The sequence below is a fragment of the Centruroides vittatus genome, unplaced genomic scaffold, assembly GCF_030686945.1.
Source record: "Centruroides vittatus isolate TY-2023 unplaced genomic scaffold, ASM3068694v2 contig_717, whole genome shotgun sequence".
Taxonomy (NCBI): domain Eukaryota; kingdom Metazoa; phylum Arthropoda; class Arachnida; order Scorpiones; family Buthidae; genus Centruroides; species Centruroides vittatus.
In genome coordinates, this window is record NW_027122456.1 from 3,725,679 (window position 1) to 3,742,689 (window position 17,011).

General features: G+C 28.6%; 1 protein-coding gene across 10 annotated transcripts in view; it reads right to left on the minus strand.

The window, feature by feature from the left end:
• Prosap (prosap) overlaps window positions 1-17,011 on the minus strand; it is a 133,569-nt gene that overhangs the window by 83,150 nt on the left and 33,408 nt on the right. For 3 of the 10 annotated variants that reach the window (XM_067276864.1, XM_067276863.1, XM_067276854.1), the window contains exons 1-2: window positions 5,218-5,243; window positions 3,900-4,020 (exon numbers count right to left, since the gene is read on the minus strand). In XM_067276864.1, coding sequence (XP_067132965.1) covers window positions 3,900-4,020; window positions 5,218-5,228 — 132 coding nt within the window. In that variant the 5' untranslated portion in view covers window positions 5,229-5,243. Of the gene's footprint in view, window positions 1-3,899; window positions 4,021-5,217; window positions 5,244-5,950; window positions 6,285-8,986; window positions 9,006-10,012; window positions 10,132-17,011 lie in introns of those variants that run through there. The other 7 variants (XM_067276856.1, XM_067276859.1, XM_067276858.1 and 4 more) reach the window with 5 other exon arrangements.

Genomic DNA, 17,011 nt, shown 5'->3' on the forward strand with positions numbered 1-17,011 from the left:
GAAGCCATGACAAGTGACACAGGGCAATCATAAACCATCCTAATCAACTGATTTGATATTTTTAAATTTTAATTTATTAATTTATTTTACATTTAATTTTTAAAATTAATTTATTAATTTAAACATTAATCTTTAAATTTCAAAAATGGGATGATACTAGCACATGCTCTTAATTTGAACAAATAGGATTAACAAGAGTCTACTGTATATCCATTATCAATATACAGGTATATAGTTATTTGTAATCAATATATTGCATTGTATATCTAATTCACCTTAATGGTATATCTTAATTTCATTCTTTTTCATATCATAAAAATTAATATAATTTTACCAAATGAAAATTATTACTATTTTTCAATTTATTATTCAAATTATTTTTCAAAAATTTCAATAAAAATTAATTTTATATTAAATGTTTTTGATATTTAAAAATTTTTGATGGAGTTAGTTAACACCATTCATATAATTTTTAAAGTTAACTAATGGTTAAATGGTTCTAATTTTGGTTATTGGTACATTCCTATTTATACTAATGTTACAGAAATACTTGTGAATAAAAATAATTTGGAATTTGTCAAACTATCAATGGTTTAAGCTTTTTGATCATTAAAGAAATTTTTGATTACAATAGAACATTAAGATTGAAATAAAATCAATAAAAAATAAATATTAAAATCCAGGAATTTAAAGAAAATATATTTTAATAGTTTGTGTAAGGGGCAGTCCATAAATTACGTAAGGGCGATTTTGGCCATTCTAGACTCCCACCCACCCCTGTGTAAGAAACCGGATTACAGGTATACCTCACCTTACGTCGGTAATTGGTTCCAGGAGAGGCGACGTAAGTCGAATTTACTTGTGTAGTTACAACATAAGACAAAACTGCGGTGGAAAACGCCAATAATGAGCACTTAAAGACCGCTAAATAAGATGACAACACAGAAACACAGATGTTTTCGTGTTTTCGTGTTTCGTTCTCTAGCATTTATGATGATTATATTAACATTTACTGTAAATGTACATATTTTAATATGATTTTATGTGCTTTTAATGCTTTTCTAGTGATATTACGATTTCAATATTTGTGGCAGATGGATGTAAAGTCAAATAAAATGACTTAAACTTGATTTTTATTTTTCCATATACTTTTTTGACAAACGACATATAATCGAGAACGACGTAACTTGAAACGACATAACTCCAGGAACACCTGTATTTTCTTTGATCTGATTTTATAAAAAGATTTTAACAAAAAAATTGTTTTATGAAACCCTAAAAACCTTACGTCCAAAATATATAATTATTAATTAGTTAATTAATATGTACTATTATTTATAAAAGACTATGTGAACAAATTTAAAAATATAAAAATTTAATGAATTGAATGAACAATTTATTTTAAGAACTTTATTTTTTAATTATTAACAATCTTTTTATTATCATCATCATTAATCAACGCCATAATATTCATTTTTATATTAATTTTAATTTTTACAATGGACGCAAAAAACTTTGACAGATCGACTAGCTAGTGCACATGTAAACAGAAACGTCACACAAAATAAAACAAGAGAGCATAGAGAGAAATCACATCCGTTATCATATTGATTACATCTGGCTAAGGTCAAGAAAATAAACTACATGCTGCTAAAATGTGCTAGGTGCACCTGGAGACTAAATCATAAAGCTTGTAAAACTCTATATAATGGGGCAATACAACCAATGCTACTTTACATGGCCTCTAGCTGGGATCATGTAACTACTAAAAATTCACTAGCAAGTAAATTACTCTCTTCAAAGACAGTTTGCCATCAGAATTTCAAAGTGCTGCGTAACTGTTTCTACTAATGCCTCTCTGATACTAGCAGAGCTCCTTCCTTTGCCATTATGTATTGTAGAAAAGTTCTAAACTACTACATCAGAACTACAAACATCAAGGCTCAACAACAGTCTCTACTCCTATCTACGGTTGTTCATATGCTACCACATTGCAATTACCTTACTATCTCTGATAATCACCCTGTAAACAAGGTTATCCCCAGAGTACATTTGGTGTCATCTGCTTCCTCCATGGATAACCATGCAGACATTACTATCTACATCTGTGTAGATATTAAGCCTCCTTCATGTCAGCTCAAGTATCTATCTTCCTCCAAACTGACATATTTTGCCCAAAGTATGTTAGAAGGTACAGATACCCCCCCCACATACCTCCATCTATCAAGCTGAAGATGCTGTCTACCAAGCTGTTCAGTGGGCCACTTCACTACCAAACAAAACTCTGTCTACAACATTTACAGCAATTCTCAGTCTGTCCTAAAAGCACTATTAAATCCCAATTGCAATAGCAATAAAATAACATATATCCAGTACCATATTAAAAATCTTGTAAATAAGATAACTTTTATATTTGTTCCTGGCCATACTGGCATACTAGGAAATGAAAAAGCCAATTTTGAGGCCAAGTCAGCTGAAAAGGACACTGACTTGGACTACACTCACATCTCTCTCTCTCTCACGTAGCATCCTTAAAAATTACATTCATGACAACATTATGCAAAAGTGGAATCAACAATGGTTGAGCAGTAAAACTGGTAGAACAAGACTTTATTTTCCTAGTGTTGAATGCAAGTTCTCATCACCGCTCAGAAAATTAACATTTGTTACTGAGCATGGTAATTTTAAAAGCTACCTGGTTATGTATAACCAGGCAGAAACTGTCTCTTGCTTTTGCTCTACAGAAAACCTAGACACCATCGACCATATGATCTATCATTGACCAATTTACAATCAACATAGACTTATTCTGAAATTAAAAATCTTTACTCTTGGTTTCAGGTGGCCATGTTCACTCGACATGCTTGTTCTGAAGCCACTATTTGATGCTTTTTACAATTATGTTCAAAATATACGGAAGAAACTATGATTTCTAATTTCTAGTTTTACATTTTAGTTTTCACTAAAAGCCAAATACTAATTTTATGTTTACTTTGTATCATGTATTTTGGTTTATGTATTCTTAGTGTTATACACCCATAAGAGTGGTTCACTTATTCTAATAAAAAAAAGAAAAAAGAGAAACCACCACACGGCCTTTCTCCCATGATAAAAAATGTGTAGAGTGTGAGTCTGCTTGCGTTATTATTCTATCATGTCACACAAGATGGCGTTAGTACAATGAGCATTCTTAATAGAAATTGCTAAATTAAAGCCAAATTCAAAATTCCACCACTCAACGAGATTGAAAATAAAAATAAGAATATTACGTAAGACGAGATTTATTACCCCCCTACCCGAGTAAGAAATCATAAGAAATCCTTGACCCCATCCACCCCAAAATACCTTATGTAATTTATGGACGGCCCCTAAGTAATAATTTATAAAAATGATTAACTGACCAATTTATATTACTGATTAAATTCAAATATAAATTGATCTGCATATTCCATGAGTAGTACTAAGTTAACAGCTAATTCTCATTATGCACCTTGACTTTGAAAAATAAATATCACAGGACTTTGGAGTTGTGTTTATTACTATTAATAGCAGTACTTTACATCTTTTTTTAAATAACCTTATTGAAAATTTAATTGTCTTTTTTGCTAAACAGAATTATATTAATTATTTAATTTATTTCCAATAAAATTTGAACATTTTTTACTTGGTTTTACCTAAAATAAAATGCATGCATACCTTCCATAGATCAAATTTCATGTTTTTTCTTTACATATAAAATCATCACAGTTTAAATTTAATTTTTTATTTTTAAATATAAACAAATCATCATCAGTGTCTTATTTTATTAAAATAGAGACTAAAAACATCCGATTATTATTATTATTATTATTATTATTGTTACTACTTATTCTAATAATAAATTTATTTTAAATCAATACCTGTAAAGTCAATTCTGGAACAAATATTCTGAGTGAAACTAGATTTTCATTGCATGTCTGATTGATGCTGTTATCCTCAGTTTCCATGGTAACTATCCTCATAACCAGCCTACTCCTACCTCTATTAAAAAAATTATTATACATTATAAAAAATATTTCATATTATATAATCAAGTATTCTACCAATATATTTATATAGCTTACAATTAAAAACAAATATCAATGTTATTTTTGATAAATAAATACAAATAGCATTCAGATACTGTAGTTAAAGCCATAGCCATATATTGGTACAAATTTATCTAAATGTTACATACTTTATGTATGGATATTAAATTATTGGTCATTAACAAGCATATTGATATTAAAATTATACAAATTAACAAGTTTATATATTTTATATTCAAAATAGTATATTCATTATTTTCAATTTCTTGTTCTTCACTTCAGTTGATGGAAAAGATAACTTATTGCTTTTATATCAATTTCTATATTCTAAGTTAATGGTGGCAGGATAAGTGAAGTTGTCAGTAAAACAATTCTAATATATAATCAGCAGCCAGTTGGCAATTTACACTAATTTTTTTTTCTTAGTATTATATGTTCATATATAATATTTCAAAAATTTTCAATGAACATAAAGTTATAAGAAAGCTTAAGAGCTGCATCATTTTTTATTCTGTCATCAAAAATATTTTGACAAAAGAATAAAAATTACATATATATTATCTTTAGCATTAATTCTAAGAAATTTTTTATAAAATCAAAAGCCTCTTTTAATCTTTATTAAATAATCTTTTATTCACTTTTTGGATATTTTTAAAAATTTGCAAAGAAGCTCTTGTAGTAGTTCATCTGATTTTGATTAAACTTAGTATGAGAATTTAAATTTAACTTATGTCTTGAAAAATTTAAGCCACCATCTAAACAGATTTTAACATATTTATTAGCCAAAAAAAGTTGAAAGTTGGGCAGATTAGCAATCATTAAAAAAAAATGAGAGGCTTTTATTTATCAAAATTTTTTTATACACTTCTGATTTTTTTAATAAATTTTAATTTTCTATTTAGATATTTTTTTAATTTTAATTCATTATCATATTTTACAACACAATTAAAATACTTATATCAGAAATGTTTAACGGAAGATGGCAAGTTCTCATAAAGTCTTAAATTATTTTTACAAATAAAAATTAATTAATTCTTAATATTTCTAAGTTTGATTACCAATTTAAGATTAGTTTCTTTTATAAAATATTAATCAAACATTAAATAAAATCAAAAAAAGAAAAACAAATAAGCATTAATAAAGTCATTACTTTCCAAACATTTATCATCACAGTCATCGTTAGTAGATGTTTTCTAAACTTTATTTTTTAGTAAACATTGTAAATATGACTTTCCATTGCAAAGATAAACAAACATTTCAATATTATTCATAAAAAGCCATATTTAAAAGCCTTATTTTTTTTGATAAAAATTTTTAAAAAATCAAGATCTTCCAAGGGTACTTTAGAAAATAAAATAACTTTTTCTTTCACATATCATTACATATGTGCATTTAAAGATAGATAATTTCAATTTCACATTTCCCAGTTGGCTCAAACAATACCATGTGGAGAGCAATATCACACATTCAATAGACTCGAGCTTCCAACAGACAAGTATCTAAATCTGCCATAAAAGGATGATGATGAAGATCTAATACTCTATTAAATCTATATGATCCTCTCAATTTTATTGCATTTCTCATTCCTGCACAAGTGGGTCTTGAGATTACACGCAGAGAAGAATACACGAACAAATATCCAAAATAATCCGGCAGCTTAATTTTAAACACAGTAAGGAAGGGAAAAAAAAGAACCGGGTAATTAAAAACTAAAATAGCTGTAGGCAAGTAATTAAATGTCAAAATATGAGATTAATAATCTGTGCAGATAAGGAATGTATGAACATAGCGATCGATATCATAATATTAACTCTCGTTCATTCACACCGAAAATTTGAAAAATATTCTAAACTCTATAAATGAAACCAAATATGTACACTAACAATTTAATTTTTTAAGCTTACAACGCATGTTAAGGTTTTTCCATGTCAATATTTCGGCAATGCCCGACAATTATGGTGTCGAGTTCGTTCGGCTGTCCTCGACGCCACAGTGCCAATAGACTCGGCCACGCAACCATATTAATCGCGGAGGCGAAACTTGGCAAATAACCTGTCCATTTTGTTCCGAAGAAGGATTTCGTGACGTACACCAGAGGTCGTTGTCGTCGGACTTCGATAAACTTCCGAGAAAATAGTAAAAATTATAAATGTCGTTTAGTCGTGTTTATTATACAATATTAATATGTCTATTCGATTTATAATTACTTTCATACTTGTTGAAATAAACAAAAATGTATTTACGAAAATTTTATGAATGCCGACACCGGTACATTTGTGAAATATGAAAGATTAGTTTTGCTATATTAAAACTTTTGCTTGATTATCTTCCGTATCTCTGCGATATAAATCGATTCAGATCATGAATACTGAACAAAATCGATTATTTAAATGAATCCAATTCGCCGCGATACGACAGATAACCGAAAGACATACTATAGGTCTACATACTACAGATTCACACTCGTATAAAGGATTTCTTATCTTCCAGTTTGAATTTAAAACTGAACACCTGTAGTAATGTAATCGTATTCTTTAAAAAGTATAACTAAATTTGACCTAAAAATTTTGATTGGTCTCGTGCTGTTTTATATATAATTAATATTTTTGTCACAATAGCCTATAAGATTGAATTGCACAAAGCATCGATAAAAAGATAAATAAATATGGAGATAAAATCTGAAAATAAAGCGAACGAGATACAAATATGCATGCGCTTTGCAAAATGTATGAAATCTGCACAATCGATCTATCGGAAAAAAAAAAAAAAAAAAAAAAAATTGATAGAGAAAGCCGATATGCTGATTATCAAAATTTTCACAGATGGAAACGTTCTTTAAAAGAACAAATAATTGTACCGTACATTCCCAAACATAAAGATTACTTCCTTTTTCCAATATCATTTTCATATCCTTGTGAAGATACTTTTAAGCCTAAATTTACTCTATTAAAAACACAATAGGAACAAATAAAATCAATGGTAAATTTTAATCGTTTTTATTGATTTCAATTATTAAACTGAAACAATACCTCCATTACTGTTTCAGAAGATATTTAAACCAATAATAATTCTACTGATAAACTGTTAGTATAAGCAATAAAAATTAAATATTTATTAGTTCATTGAAAAAATAAATTAAGTGTAATTTTTTTAATGCGGCATCTTGAATATGTCTTATGAATGGGAAAATTGAAGTAAGCTTCATTTACAGCTTCATCTTATTATGTATATAATAATTTATGTTTTCATAAATTTATAGATTTATTTATTATATAATCGTCTATAAACATTGATTAGTAAAAATATTTATTTCTATAAATTTTAACATTCTTTTGAAATGATCATTTTAAACTTTAATATAAATCTCCTGAATATGAAACGACTAAACAGTTTAGAGTTTGGACTGAAGATAATTTCAATGAGAACAATCTAAAGAGATTTTAAGGAATCCGAATATATTATGATTTTAAAATTGTACATGCTCTGAAATTATCAATATCAACCTTTATTAACATAAAAGGCTTTCGCCTGTTACAAGGGACGTGGTTTGGACCACATAGAATAAATTTAAATGCCACTATAACAACTTCCTATGTATAAGTGGTTTATGGAATTGAACAGTGATGCTCTGAAATTAGATATATAGCATAATCTATAATTCCATAGCAAATAAAGAAATATTAAATGCAATCTCATCATGGCAAACCATCACAGATCTTTTATAAGCGTTAGGTTTTGATCCATCATCGTAGATTGATGACTGATATGAGTTTGCGTTACGATAACTGAATATTTATTTATATTTGCGAATTATTCTGGTATACACGAGGAGTGTTACTTTCTGGATAACTTGTGATCATAAAATTGGAACTGTTCGTGGAAATGTCAATAAGGAAGTAGAATAAGCGTCAGACAGAAATATATCTGATATTTAAATCTATCATTTTTTACCAAAATTTATTTGTATTACAAAGTGAGAATAGAATAATGGAAAAGTAAATGAAAAATATTTTCTGAAAATTAAATTCTTCTTTATCTAATGTTTCTGTGAAAAATTCCAGATTCTGTATAAACTCTTTCTTCGGATGCACAGATTAAACATCTCTAAAAATTATATTTAAATCGAATAAAATGAAAGTAACGAACACTGAGCGCCGTACTATTAAGGTAGAGCATACTGTTACGAAGTTAAGTACTTGTTTTTCTATTTCTTCCGTTTTTCGCGTCCGGGAAGTCCACTCGTTATATTTCCTCAATTTTTAGCTTTTCCCATTATGAAATATTACAGTCGTTGTTGTTTGTTAATAATTTTCTTCCAATATTAATCTAACTTATAAGTTATTATACTCAATGTAAAGCTTTAAATTACAAACTAGTATTGCATATTTACGCAATAAATCTAATACATATATAATAAATTAACATAATTATTTAGAAATAATGATTAGATAATTTAACTATCTAGTAGACTATATTTATTGCTCAAAAGAATAAATGTAGGTCTAACAATTATATAAATATTTGAGATTAAAATGTTACGTCTTTATGTTATTAAATACGGTAAGAAAAAGGATGAAATATCTGTAATATATTTTAAGAGCAAATTTTTGTTTTGAAAATGTTCTTATTTTTATGTATAGCCTACATCAGATCTCTACCTAGCAAGCCAAAATCCAAAACATCTTAATTTTGTACAGAATACCTTATAAACTACAGCTCACGAATCATATACAATTGAACCTGTCTATCTCGAATCTCATGGAAACGAAAAAAAAAAAATCGAGATAGACAGGTTTCCAGATATACAGGTTCCTACACAGTAAACAATGGGTTTGATTCGAGGTACGGTATTGTTTTAATACAATAGCAAGTAAAAGTACATATCTGTATTGAATGTAAATAAAACATATTTGACATACCTTAAACAGAATTAGTTTGTCAATAGTTTTTGACGCCCAACTTTCTTCCACCATGACGCAAGCCAAACTTGTAGCCAATCAGAGAAAAACAGAGTTAATTGCAACTATGTACAATATTGCAAGGATGTTTCTCAACTACAATTTATACTACCGGTATGAAAATGTAGTCGCTGAGCTTTGAATTTGTAATTGACACTTCGGTCAATAATTTGAGATATAGAGGTTTTAGAAGAAAATTATTTGAGATAATGGAAAATATATTGAATTTAGGCTAAAAGGCAGAGGAAAAATAAATAAATTTCGAGATAAACGTGTTTCAGATAGACAGTTCAACTGTACTTCCATTTAAAGTATTTTAAATAAAATTATAAAGATTCTAAATTGTTCAAAAATACTAATATCCATTTTGTAATTTTGTAATGTAAGTACAGTTTTTAAAATGCTTAATTGAAATAAAATAATTATTTACATGTTTAAATACTTATTTTCATATGTTCACGTTCGCAATAGAATGGAACTGAATCTATTTAAGATACGATTTCATATGAAGAAATTTCTAATTTCCTGCTAATTTTGATGTTTACATTTCAGAAACACCTTTGCTTATTATTTACTCAATAAAAATTCAATTTTTTTATATTTATATTTATGCAATAATACGCCAAAACACGAAAAACACAATAAACTCAGTATTTGAACCTGAGGTAGTTAAGGTGTCAGCCTGCCGCTCTGCGGACCCGAATTGGGAAGCTCAATAATTTTTCATGGGCAGTCTGTCTCGGATATGTCAGGTATCGTTTCTCATCGCTTGGATGACCCATTGTGAACATGGCCGAATCCAGTATGGAATATGATTTAAAATGACTCTTTAGGGAAAGGACGGGAAGTGGCAAAGTAAAAAAAAATCTACAACATTCTAAATAATTATCATATTTATATATAATTACACACATCCATTTAGGCTAATGGCAAAAAAGTATTAAGTTATACAAATATTTAGCCTAATGTCGAAAATATGTTACTTACTAATTCAATTCCAATGGTCTGTAGATACCCTGATATATGCAGTAATAAGTTTAATTCTTTCTAAAAAATTTATACAACTGACTTAAATTTATAGTGGAATTTTCACAGCCAGATTATAAATTTAAAAGTGTAGATAAATAAACTGTAAATTTTAAAAGGAAAATAAAATTTAATTTAATAGATGAATCATTCGCGGAAATGTGAGCGAGTACAATCTGTTCGGTATATATAACCTTAGATTTCCTTCCGCATAAAATTATCCGTATTGGAAATGTGTAATGTAAATATAAACTGTTATCAAACTTAAATTTACGAAGCAATTTATTTAAAATATCTTAAATATAATTCTATTATTCTTAAATGAGTTATTAAGTGACTTCAAAAAATTTTGCAAGTCCGTTAATACTGATCAACTGTGTTGTTTTTTCTTACTTCCTTTTCTTTATTTTAATCAGATTTAAATTTCGCTTTTGAAAAAATTAAAGTAATTTAATTCACATTTTCTTATTTGACAATAGGCTAATAAATATCAAATATATCATGCAATTATTAAAAACAAAAAATTAATGGGCAACGGGCCCGCAAACTAAAAAAACGAAGGGCAGAAGCTATGAAAATGGGCATCGTACGTGCATTATATATATATATATATATACATACAGGTGTCCCTTGATTAACGCAGTTAATTAATCATTAATCCCTCGATGCTACTGCGTATATCAAAATCGCGTAAATTAGCCTAAATACAGTATTAATGGTACCTCAGTACTCGACCGAACAATCACGACCTGTTAGAACAAATTTTCGGTTAATAACATATCTTAATTTCGTCACCAGTAAAAAGTTTTCTGTGATAAAAATGAGTAACTAATTTTAAAATAAAATGAAACCTTAGAGCTCCCTTGAAGATTAAGAAAAGGGGCAACCCGATGACAAAAGAGGGTACGTGCTCCAATATACGGGTGCCCCTGATGGTGGGCGAAAAATTCCCTGGGCCCGGGATTCACAGGAGCCCGGACATCATTCCATAATTTTTTTACGCGCTAATTACTATTAAAGCACCATTGCAATATAAAATGATTAATAATAGCTATTTTTTTACTTTGTAAAGAAGTAATATATTCATAAAAAAAACTCAAAATAAATTTTCAAATAATTTATTTACTTGGGACCCATGTAAATTTTTCCCCTGGCCCAGCGACGTCTCTCGACACCCTTGCATAAATATTTGGATCGTATTACCTATCATCAACCTTCATTAACGATCCGTAACCGAAAAATGAAATGATTAAAACTAATATTTAAAAAATAATTTAAAATTCAAATAAATAGAAATAATTCCAGATTTTAATTTAGCAAACCATCAGACCTTTTTGTTTCTTTTGTAAAAAAAAATAAAAAAAATTCTGCTATTTAACAAAACCACTGAATATTTTTCTTTACATAGACAAGGATCGGTAATCTTTTATAGTTGCTAGGCCAAAATAAAACAATAGAATGATTCAGACTGCGTTTTATTTTGCGAAAAGACCCTTGCCTAATTTTCTAAACTTCAAGAAAAAGTATTACATTCGGATGTAGAATAGTGGTATCTAACCATTTTAAAACCACGGACATTAAAAAAAAATTAATTAAATGTATTGTATTATTATTAATGCAAAGTAACTTTTCCGTGGAAAAGTACTGTACTGTACATAATTTTTGAATAAGAAAATTGTATCGTATATTTTTATTGTTTAATCATAAGCAAACTTTCTGTTGATATCGTTTTATATTTATGGCGGGATGACCAAACTGTTAAGATGGTAACCTAATGCTCTGGTTGACCCAAGATCGAATCCGGACGAGTCGAAAATCCAGGAATTTTTCCTAGTGGTTTCGTCTGTATATTTCCTGCTCTGTCTCACCACTCAGCTACCCCATTGCTGGCCTGGACGGACCCGAATGGGTTCGCTAAAAAGAAAAAGATACCGTTCTACAGTCAATAATTGTTATGGGTAGTAAACAGAAATGATAGAGTAATGAATTCGTTTTAGATGGCACTCTTACAATTTTATTTATTTTTTTTTTTTCCTATAGTGTTCTACAATCCCATATTACCTGTCATAAATACATAAATTTTATAAATCTTGAGGCTTCGAGTAGTGAAATTTCTGGTGAGTCTAAAATTTAGATTTCACCATGGTATTTAGATTCTAAATACAATAAGTGGAATTTCAAGAGAGTCATGCAATAGGGAGAGATATATCAATACATTGAAAATAATAAGTATAAAAATAAACAGAACTTTTTTAAACTGTAAACGAATTATAAATGTAATATTAGTGTGTTATTTTTCATTACTTAATTTTTTTCTTTTTTGGTGTGTTCGGATCTCCTTTGTGCTATTAAAAATGTCGCCCCTTATGCATTGCGTTGCCGCCGGACATAAACTTTACTTGTAATATTTAAATTAAATTGTCTTCTTAAAACTTTTATTAATATTTTGTTACATTTGAAGATGAATGAGAAGTGAAAATGTCTGAGATAAGAATTCCAAACATTTCTCGCGATGATTTCAGGCTATTTTTCAAATATTCATTATTATTCGTTTGTAAAATTATATCAGCAATTTATTATTTACATTTTTAAAAGAATTTTTATACAAATATTGAAATTATAACTACACTGGCTCTACTGGCCCAGTGGCCGAGTGGATAAAACCACTAAACCACTAAATTCCCACTGTCGTCTGTCCGTCCGTCTTTTTTAAATCTCGAGAACGGAATTCGATAGATAAAAACCTTAAGAGTGGGACCCCCGATTGATTATATATCAACTTCCGATTTTCACCAGAAGTCACGTTATTTCAATTTTATGTTTTCCCCTGAAAACAGTTGATAGGTGATCGGTATGACTCTATTGTTAAAGGAAAAGTATCATGTACAGGAGCAAGATACTATTAATTTGAGGTGGAGAGCATATATTTTAAGCGAAATAAATTAAAAATATGATTAAAATTTGTGACGATCTCACAATGAATAATCGCTCATTCAAATGTATACTCCTTGTGATCAAAAAGTATAGAGAATGGTTCAATAAAACGCAATATTTAAATTTATTCATCAGAATTTATTTCGTCCCCTTCAACGTAATTCTCCTCTCACTGCAATGCACTTATATCAACGACTTTCGATCCTCAAAACATGGTTTAAAGTCGTTTTAGTGAAAGCCCTTCAGAACACACAGCGAATTTTGTTTTATGGTATCAAGCAACTCAAAAAAGGTCATCACGAAACGGGAATTTTAGTCGAGGAAACAGTAAAAAGTCACACGGTGCCATATCGGATGAATACGAAGCTTGCAGAATCGTATTTGTTGAATTTTTGGGCAAAAAATCACAAACAAGAGTATTGTGAGCAAGTGCATTATCGTGGTGCAAAATCCATGGGTTTTCTGGCCACAAATTAGGTAGTTTTCTACGAATTGCTTGACAAAAAAAGTGCAAAACGCTCAAATAATATTCTTTATTGAGAGTTTGGCCAGTTGGAAGGAATTCGTGGTGCAAAACACCACGGCAATCGTAGAAAACAGTCGACACGACCTTTGATTTTTGACCTGGTCTTCTCGATTTTACTTCGCCATTATCATGATTGCTGTTTCGGTGTGAAAAGAATGTATCCGTGTTTAATCGCCCATAATGATGCATTTTAAGAACGATTCGCCTTAAGAAAGCATTTCTTCGGCCACTCGAACACGTTGTTTTTGAAAAAAATTTAACATTTTCGGGACTACATGAGAAGTGTCGCTCCGCAAATCCAAACGATCTTTTAAAATTGTTTGACAAGATCCAAATAATACCGAAACATGTTTAATAATGTTCCTAATTGTAACGATGAACATTGAACACCAAACGTTTGACTTGAGCGACGTGTTATTCATCAGCTGAAATGGATACTGTGTCAGAGCATGGTTCATCTTCGACACGTTCTCTACCTTCCTCTAACATCTTGTACCACTTGAAAATTCTTGTTTTTGATAGATTATCTTCATCAAAGTTTTTTTTTGTAACATTTCCAAAGTTTTTGTAGCGGTAATTCCGTTGCCAAAACAGAATTTAATGCACCTTCTTTGCTCAATTACACTTGACATTTTGAAAAATCGCCGGCGTAAAAATTCATTACACACAAAACAAGCTTTTATTTGTAAACGAAACGAGCGATTATTTATTTTGAGATCGTCATAATGCCGGACTGCAATTTTTTATCATATTTTTAATTTATTTCATTTAAAATACATGGTCCTCGCCTCAAATTAGTATTATCTTGACCCTGTACATCAAACTTTTCCTTTAACAATAGAGTCGTCCCGATCATCTATTAACTGTTTTCAGGGGAAAACTTAAAATTGATATAACGTGACTTCCGGTGCAAACCGAAAGTCCTTATATATAGTCAATCGGGGCCTCCTGCCCCTATGATTTCCATACCTGGTCTCGAATTTTATCTATCTAATTCTGTTCTTGAGATTAAGGAAAGACTGACTGACGGACGAAGGTAGAAATTTATAAGTCTGTCATTTTTTTCCGATTCTTTCTATTTCTTTTATTTATTTACGACTTTCATCGACATCTAGTGATGTCGATAAAATGAACAATTCCCGATACCTTTTGACTACAGTAGTAAAATATTTACCTTAATTATCTTAATTGAAGTCAATAAAAACCCATAATTTCAATAATTGTTTATTAACTTATCCTTCGTACTAAACTAGCACTTGTCCACACACACAAAAAATCAGGTTTCATAAAATATCAATCAAATTATTAAATCTTACTCTGATTCTCCAAACTTTTCTGATCTAATAATCGGAAAATTAGGAAAAATCAGATTGCTATAAAGCACTTTTTAATGTAAAAAAGAAGTAAAAATAATATACCTGAAAACTATTTTACTTGTTATCATATAACAGCATCGTAAAAACCAACAGACAAGTAGCCTACAGTTACAATTTAGGAATCATTTATAAAGGGTGCCGTACTCTTATCTAACGTATTTCCAAGTGTACGTTGATTTGCACTTTGCAAGGGGTTTTCTTTTTATATTCCAGTCTTTTAAAGCATGGTAAAGTTAGAAAAACCGACTTTATCATACATTATTTCATCAACATTTCAAGTAGTCAATTAGTAGTACCAATTTCAAATTTATCCTCATAGAAGTTATTAATAAGGCAAAATCGTACATGTACTGTACTTTTATGTGCTCTTATACATAATGTGGACAAAAGTTTTGTATTTCATCTGCGTTATATCAGTTTTAGAATATGTCAATTAAGAAATTATGCAACTGAATTAATAATAATAATAATTGTAAATTTAATTGGGTTTCTGATCAAATAATTTTTTTCTTTCTATAATGCTTTTTATGTTTTATTTAACGATGAAACACTATATGACAATAAAATGTGTAAATAGTATAAAATTTATTTTAATGTTTTTCATTTTTCTGTTAGTTCTGAAACTAACTATAGACAACCAACGTTTTTATCATTTAAGAGAGTTTCTTTTGACTGAAGACAAAGAATTACACAAATCAAATAATTCTCTTATTTAATTTTTTTTTTTTTTTTACATTTTCGTGGTTTATTTACTTTTTAATTTTATTTACTTACAGATGTTTTTGTTTTGATGCTATAAATAGAAAGAATATTTTGCAACGAACTTTTGTTAACTGATTTAACAACAACAGAAATTAGAAAAATATCAACATTACATGCTCACTTATTCGTAAAGAATGATAATGATTAGATTTAACAAAACATTTAGTTATCATTTTTTATATTTCATTTGTTAAGAATCCATATTAAAGTTCAAAATTTCCATGAAACGATGAATAAAACTTACAAATATCTTGATCTTCAAAACAACATTAATCGGATAGCAAATTCATGTATTGATTAAAGATTATTTTCCTTTAAAAAAATTCAATGTCAGTTGTAAATAGGAAATGAAATAATAGGTCTAATTTAACTAAAACACTATATTGTCCCTCTTAGAAGCCCAATCCTGTATCTTTCTGTATTTCTTCGGTTGAAACTGAAATAAATGGATCTTTCTCTCGTTATAGTACGTTATTTTTGTTAATAGAAATAGGGAGTAAACAACGCATTATAAAGAAAATTTATAAATACCGGTAACTGGTTTTTTCCTAACCGCTTTTATAATTTATTGCACTAACTTAAAAGTATTGTAAAGTTATTACACAGAAACAGGGTGACCAAATTTGAGATAATTTTTCCATAAACAAGAAATGAAATTACGATCCAACGTTTTTATCGATTTAAATAATGACTTTAACTGTATTCTAAACAGAATTAAAAGTACTGGTACTGGTAATAGAAAGTATATTTTAAAACATTGTATTTCGTGTTACGTGTTCAGTTTTGTCATAGTGTAAGGTAAATAATGATTTTATTAGAAAACCCATTTTAGAATCTTTCAAATAAAATGAATATTTTTCCATGTTAATTCTAGTTCATATTTTATCGAGTAAATAATTTAAGATGTATTCTACAAGTATAGATATCACCGAAGAAAATAGTAAAGTGTTAATATATCTCAAAAACACATGAATTGTTATTGAATGTTAATAATTAATTTGACCATTTAATTAATTTCTTTAATTGATCATTGTTAAACTTTCCTCCATTTGTATTAGATAGTTTAAACTATTGACGAAATAAAAATGAAATTTTTTTTATTAGAATTTATTGCCTTTTCTTTATCTCGTATTATAATTTTTGAGTTTTTCACGATTTAGCACCAAGGTCGCAATTTAAAAAACGCTGCAGTAAACATTCTGATCAACTTTTCAGAAAAATTTTTCCTCCAGTAAATGGTTTTTTCGTATATAATCACGAACTATATATATATATATATATATATATATATATATATTAATTGAAAAGTAGTTAAATTTGATTAGACTACACTTTCATTATTCAATTTATTATTTTACTTTG